This window comes from Kryptolebias marmoratus, linkage group LG14 (assembly GCF_001649575.2).
Source record: "Kryptolebias marmoratus isolate JLee-2015 linkage group LG14, ASM164957v2, whole genome shotgun sequence".
Lineage (NCBI taxonomy): Eukaryota > Metazoa > Chordata > Actinopteri > Cyprinodontiformes > Rivulidae > Kryptolebias > Kryptolebias marmoratus.
The window spans coordinates 11,780,307-11,787,678 of record NC_051443.1 but is presented as its reverse complement, the minus strand read 5'-3'; the positions used below and the strand labels follow the sequence as shown (position 1 = coordinate 11,787,678).

Sequence of the window (7,372 nt, the reverse complement as noted above, 5' to 3'; positions counted from 1 at the left end):
GAGAAAAAAATGGCAGAAAAAGCTAAATATCTTAAACAGCCGAAATTGCACCAATACCAAAAGTCATAGCCCACATGGCACGAATGAGCTGTTCCAGCGTTTTGATATATGAACGGTTGAAATAGCTGAAAAATTGTGGAAGGAGATAGGTGCCGAAAAACGTACGGAATAGTTAAAGAATAATAATAAAGAGAAACAGGAAAACAATGGTGTGAATGCTTAAAAGCATTCACACAATAATAATAGATAATAAAGAGAAACAGGAAAACAATGGTGTGAATGCTTAAAAGCATTCACACAATAAGTGGGTCACTCGACCGTTAGCGGAAGCTGAGACCCCGTTTCTGCTGCAGTGAGGGACGCGGCGGTGACGTCAGCAAGTGGCGCAGAAAGATGGGTGAAGAGAGAGGAGGGAGCCATCAGACCGAAACCACCGCCGACACCACGACAAGGTAAACACGAGGGAAACACCTGGGTCTCTTTACACTTGCGCGCACACGTGGGGGCATTTGTTAAATGAAACGTATCGGTGGGGTGTTTGTTTGAAGCACCGCGGCTAAAAATAGATGCCAACAGCCGACAAGCGGATCCCCAATAAGATGGTGTTTAAGTGGCGAAGTGTTCACTGCTTTAAATCTTCACAATGTAAACACGCCCGAGGTTACACATTAAGTTAGAGTGCAATTAGTACATTTTCAACTCCGGATGCTGAAGATAAAGATTTATGGCACCAGTAGCGACTTCCTGTTTTTCTTTCAGCTGTTCCCTTTTCAGGGGTTGCCACAGCGAGTCATCCTCCTTCATCTAACTTCTTCTGTGTCTTCTGTCCTCTGTCCTCACTCCAACTACCTCCATGTCATTTCTAACTGCATCCAGATATCTCCTCTTTGTCTTTTTCCTGGCAGCTGCATCTCCAACATCCTTCTACCAATATACCCACTGTCCCTCCTCTGCACACGTCCAAACCATCTCAGTCTGGCCTCTCTAACTTTATCTCCCAGCCAGGGCCGTAGCCAGACTTTAAAAAATACTGAGGTCAACCACTCATTATCCCCCTGCACATCAGTTACAATGAAGACCAAAACCTTATTAAAATAGAAGCATTTATTTAAAACAAGTGACTTGAATGTGTATATGACATGTATTTCTGTGTGTTTGTAAATTCTTTGGGCGTGATGTCATCTTAAGCAACAGAGGACTCAGGGCACAACCATGATGACTCACTGAAATGACATGAGTTACTTTATATGAATGTTGATTGTTCACGCTGCACAAACACATTCCAAACACAAGATTTTAGCATAGATTTGACCTTTTTATCAAATTCCAGTGAGGTGTTGTAGTTTTGGAGCTGGACCAGCACTAGTGTGGTCCGGATGCAAAAAAAGTGCTGAAGTCGCCCTTTATTGAGGTTTCACAAATCAGATTAAGGTTTCACAGATCACACACTTGGTTTTAAATGTTCTGCAATCAGTGTCTAAGTGTTGTAGTTTTTTAATTAGAGTAGATTGAAGATGCTGAAGGTAGTGAAAAATTAGGTGGAATCGCCCTTTAGCAATTTTCCGAATCAGAAGCTGCAATCGGAAACCAACTACAGCTTTGTGGAATTGAAGGAGAATATTTTTAGGAAGTTACCTCGGTTGTGTTTCATTGTAAGTGGCGCTCTTCTTCTTCTGGTCTTTATTGGTCTTTACTCTTCTTCGTAGACATTGAGTTTGGCTGCAGCTGCACACAGTTGCAGCGCCTCCTACAGTAAACTGGTGGAGCTACGCAGAGAACCACGCCGTTCAAAAGCGTTGTTTTCATTAATTTTTTTATAATACACACAGCAGAAAAATACTGAGGTCTGGACCTCGGTGTTTTCAATGGTAGCTACGGCCCTGCTCCCAGTCGTTCAACCTGTGCTGTACCTCTGATGACCTCATTCCTAACCCTGTCCATCCTCGTCCCTCCCAAGGAGAACTTCAACATCTTCAGCTCTGCCACTTCCTGTTCTGTCTCCTGTCTCTCACCACTGTCTTGTAAACCTTTCCTTCGACCTTTGCTGCCACCCTTTGGTCACAAATCCCTCCATCCTGCCTGGACTCTCTTCTTCACCTTTTTACCACACTCCTGTTTGACTCAAAATACTTGAAGTCCTGACCTTTGTGACCTCTGCTCCTTGTAGCCTCACTGTCCATACATAAATAAGCCTGTTTGAGTGTTTTCATCTAGCAGTGCCTGGAACTTGATTTCTTCCACAACAATACAAGTCCTTCTCTCCCTCCTTAGTGTCCAGTCTCTTGTATAACTCATCATACACCTTCTGTTTTGCATTTGCTTCCACCCGCGTTGTCCTACGTTAAATCTCCATATAAATCGGTCTACTGTCTTCAGTCCTCTCGCTGTCCCATTTCTTCCTGGCTAACTTGCTCCTCTGGATAACTTCCTGCACTTTGCTATTCCACTACCAGGTCTGTTGGAGGTGCCCTGCAGTCCAGACCACTGCTTTATGTTAAATCTGCTGACGAACGCGGTCAGTGACTGTACTGCCCTATAACTGCAAATAAGTTTAAAAAAAACTGAGTGTGACTAATGAAAAAAACATTTTAAACTTCATTTAAAATAGTCCAAATAATTGACTAGTAGACCACACAGAACAAAACAATACACAGCAATCTAAGTACCGTTATTAAGTAATTTACACCATTTACGAGAAGGACCTTTGTGCAGCAGGTTTTTTTTTTTTTAGGTAGGGCACAGGCCACGCCTACACACAAAACATGATGCTTGGGAAATAATACATGTAGCTGCGTGTTCTAACAGGTATCATGCCAGAAAGAGACGGACTGTGGTTTGGCACTGATCGGAAAACATGGGGCCTAGGCTCAGTGGCAAGGTAAGAAACACTAAACACATCTCGCCCGTCGATGTATCACTCTCAACTTTACTGTGATTGATACACTGTGTTTTTTTTTTGACCAGACACTAACATTCATCCCAGGTGGTCTGATTGCGTCTTTGGGAATAATCTGTTGCCTCTGCCGGTCGGTCACACAGCAGGAACCCGAGCGGCGTTATGTCACACGTTCACCTTACACAACAGCTTTTGTTCGATGTTTTAACACAGGGCCGTTTTAGGAGTTGAAATCCTCAGTCTTTTTTCAAACATTGAGCTCGTTGATGTATTATTTTGTACTCCTTTTCTCATGTTTTGTTTTGTTAGATCAGATAATCAGGCGTATCAAAAGCTGTGTAAATTACTCCACAAAAGTTAATCTCAGGTGTCTCTGAGCTGTGTTGATGTCAAAACAATACTATGATTCAGGTAACGGGATGTTCGTATGGCACATCCAGTCACTTCCATGGTTGTGTTGATGTTGTGTTAATCGTACACAGTTTAGGACGTGGCTGTGTGGTTATTACACTCCTGATCAAAATCTTAAGACCAGTCAAAAAAATTGCAAGAATTTGCATTTTGCACTATTGGATCTTAAGAAGGTTCTAAGTAGAGCTTCACAATGTTAAAAGAAGAAATCAGCATAAGAGACAAAAACTTTTGAGCGGGGAATTTTCTGCAACCTGCATTTACACTCAAACATGATTTTTTCAGCTGATCAAAAGTTTAAGACCATAGTCTTTAAAAGCCAAAAGCTGTGCAAAAATCTGGATTCCATGTCATTTTCTGTCAAGTCTTTACACTGTCAAGACCTCCTGATGGCAAAAGCAAAAAAGCTCACGGACTTTGAACGTGGTAGGATTGTTAAGCTGCATAAGCAAGGCCTCTCACAATGTGCCATCGCTGCTGAGGTTGGACGCAGTAAGACAGTCATTTTGCATTTTTTAAATGATCCTGAGGGTTATGGAACAAAAAAGTCAAGTGGTAGACCCAAAAAAATTTCACCAGCTCTGAGCCGCAGGATCCAATTGGCTGTCCGTCAAGACTACTTAGAACCTTCTTAAGATGCCAGAATGTGACAGGCCTCGGTACTAATTAGAAAGCTTCAGGCCCAATTGCATTTTAGGGAACTAGGTCAGTTATTCTCCTTATCACTGTCAATACTGTGTTAGTCAGGCTGCATTCCTGTGAGGTGTTGCTCAAATATTTTGCATGTTGTACATAAAAAATGACCTACATCTCTACAGAAACTTGACTTCCCTTCAGTGAAGGCTGATATATATAGAGATAGATATAGATATATCGTATTTTTGGGACTATAAGGCCAGAGCACCTTATATATGTAAGAAGTCGTAATGTTTTAATATGACTTTGGTAAACTACAAAGCCACACCGCTTGCAGCATTAAAGCTCAGTTATAGTTGCGCGGGGCTCCGTGCACAGACCTGAGCGAGCGCTGTTGGCGTTTATACGTGTCGCTTACGTTGGTGCAGTACTCTACGGAAAGACGGGGCTGTTTTGTTTCGCTTAATGCGCTTTACAGTCCGGTGTGCCTTTTATATATGACAAGAGTTTAACAAAGGACCATTCATTGACAGTGCTTCTTATACTCAAGTGCGCCCTATAGTGTGGAAAATAAATATATATATATATATATATATATATATATATATATATATATATATATATATATATATATATATATATATATATATATATATATTTGTGTGTGTGTGTCAGACATACACTATATAAAAAGACACGTATGCATTTGTTTCACAGTTTGACATGAAATCAGAATAAACTTTTCCCGTTTTAGGTCAATTAGGATTTTCAAAATTATTATTATTTTTTTGCTAAATGCCAGAATAATGAGAGAGAGAATGTTTTTGAGGCATTTTTTTTTTTACTTTCTTCAAAGTCAAAAGTACACTCCATTAGTATTTGGCACCATTGCCCTTGAAACTGTATGACTTGGGTCAAACGTTCTGGATATCCTTCCACAAGCTTCTCACAATAGTTGGCAGGAATTGTGGCCCACTCCTCCTGACAGAACTGGCGTAACTGAGCCATGTTTGTAGGCCGACTTGTTTCGATAGGCGTCTGTTTTATAGAAAATGCAGTTTATAAAGAAGTATGCTGTTTCGATGGGTGCCTGTTAGGGATAGTGGATATATTAGACAAAGGATGTTGAAGATGAGCTGCCAGGGAGGAGAAAAGACGGAAGACCACCGAGGAGGTTGATGGATGTAGTGGAGGAGGATGCAGAGGGTTGGAGTGACAGAGGAGAGGATGCTGATACGGTGAGGTGGAGGCAGGTGATCTGCTGTGGCGACGACTCAAGGGAGCAGCTGAAAGAAAAAGGATAAATGGGGTTTTCCTGACCCAAGATCTTTTAGGCGGTCAGGAATTTTGCATAACTAAGCAACATTTGATGTTGTGAGTTCAGTTCGTTCTCTAAACTTTATCTAAATAAAAAAAAGAAAAGAAAAGAACTTTACTTCTTTGCTATAATCAACTTTTAATTACTTTAGTTGTTGTTTTAATTTGAGGGAGTTCAACCTGCTGTCAGAATATGAAATTGGTCTAAAAATCATCCACCTTTTGAAAGAAGTTATAATAGAATTGCAGTTAAAGCTTGAAAAGAAGAAACCTGAGGGGGGGGGGACATTTTTGTGTACATTTGTAATTTTCATGTACTTTCATCTATAGAAAATACATTCTGTTGCAGCCCAACTGAGGTCTTTAGTCTGCTTGTGTTCACCATCTTACACGGCAGCATGGAAGGAAATAGAAGGAACAGCAATAAGAGGAATCCCAATAGCAGCCCTACTGAGCGATCATAAGTTACAGGAAGAACTACAGATCCCAGAAGACTCCATATCAGGGAGCTTCCTCAAACCCTGGCAGGAAATAGCTAAAATTTGCAGAATAGGAGAAGTATCTAAATTTCTGAGGTGGTGTGCCTATGATTCAGATTTTACTCCAAATAAAATTGACAACAGATTTAAGACATGGGTCTCAAAAGGCTTGACTAATTATTATTCATTTGTCCACAAAGGAATATTTAAGAGTTTTGAGGCCTTACAGAAAGATCACGGACTGGAAAAAGAGGATTTTTTTAGGTACCTGCAGGTGAGGCATTATTTTAATAAAAATTTGAAAGATCTTTTGGGGAGAAGTGGTTCAAGTTTCATGGAGGCATTTCTATCACTAATTAAGCCAAGATCAGATTGCAAAATTATTTCCAAATTATATCAGGCTACACAACTTTGTAAGCAGGAGAATACGGAATATATAAAGAAAAAATGGGAAAAAGAAATGAATGTAATAATCTCACAAGAAGGTTGGGAGGAAATATGTCAGCTGCCGTGGGTCTCGACCGGATCAAACACTTGGCGGGAGTTTTGCTGGAAAAACGTCACGCGATTTTTTGTTACACCTGTTCAGAGACGATTTACAACCAACGGGGATGCCTGCTGGAGACTGTGTGGGTTCAACGGAGCCGACCACCTCCATGTTTTTTGGGACTGCCAGGTATTGAGACCATATTGGGAAGAGATCCACAAACATATTGGGAATGTCTTCAATGTGAACCTCCAATTCAAATGTGAAACACTGTACCTGGGCAACCTACAGTTGAACACATGGACCAATAAGGACAAGAAACTGTTGGCTATTTTGCTGGCAGCCAGTAAGAAAGCCATCACCAGGAAATGGCTGAAGTCAGACCCGCCCACAGTGGATGAATGGATTGAAATTGTTTATCAGATTTATGTTATGGAAAAGATCACCTTTTCCCTCCGTGTGGAAAGAGAGAAATTTTACAAGATCTGGTCCAAATGGACTGAGTATGTGAAACCAGTAAGATCCGAGTTTATATGATTGTACTTGCGAATCGTGTCGATCCCCTTTATGTTCTTTTAGCTTTAATTGTAATTCAACAAAGTGGTGCAGTCCCCATTCTATTTTATTTGTTTTTCCTTTTTTGTTTTTTGTTCAATTTTGTTAATTCCTGTTATTGTTTAAATGTGTAACATGTAAAAATATTAGAAAGGCAATAAGGAGGATCTGAAATGGAGGACGTTGTAACTAACAAATGTGATTGGAATTTGTCTTTCTCAATAAAAAGATAATTACAAAAAAAAAAAAGTTTAAACATCCTCTCTGTATCACAGCCAGAAACACAACAGTTCTTCCTCCTGAATATGTGCAGCTATATTAGCTGTGGCAACAGTCTGCTCTCTTTTTTACCGTATTTCCACTGGTTACGTAGCGTACTGCCCCGTCTTTTCGGAGAATACTGCACCGACGTAAGCGCCAAGTATAAACGAAACCAAAAATGGTTAGTTGAGCCAAAATTCAGCGGGTGGCTTTACAAGACTGAGTATGGTAAGCATGTTTTGTACTTAGTGAAAATATTTATATGATGCATGCTAATTTATCCTTGTTTAACAGTAAAATGATGATATTAAATTCAGCATTAGATATGCT

At 40.3% G+C, this 7,372-nt stretch overlaps 1 protein-coding gene across 1 annotated transcript in view; it reads left to right on the top strand.

The window, feature by feature from the left end:
• Nucleotides 1-331: 331 nt before the first annotated feature.
• Nucleotides 332-7,372, top strand: part of st6galnac6 (ST6 (alpha-N-acetyl-neuraminyl-2,3-beta-galactosyl-1,3)-N-acetylgalactosaminide alpha-2,6-sialyltransferase 6) — a 10,828-nt gene continuing 3,787 nt past the window's right edge. The window contains exons 1-2 of the mRNA XM_017407909.3: nt 332-452; nt 2,806-2,878. Of these exons, the coding sequence (XP_017263398.1) occupies nt 2,855-2,878 (24 nt within the window). The 5' untranslated portion in view covers nt 332-452; nt 2,806-2,854. The remainder of the gene's footprint in view (nt 453-2,805; nt 2,879-7,372) is intronic.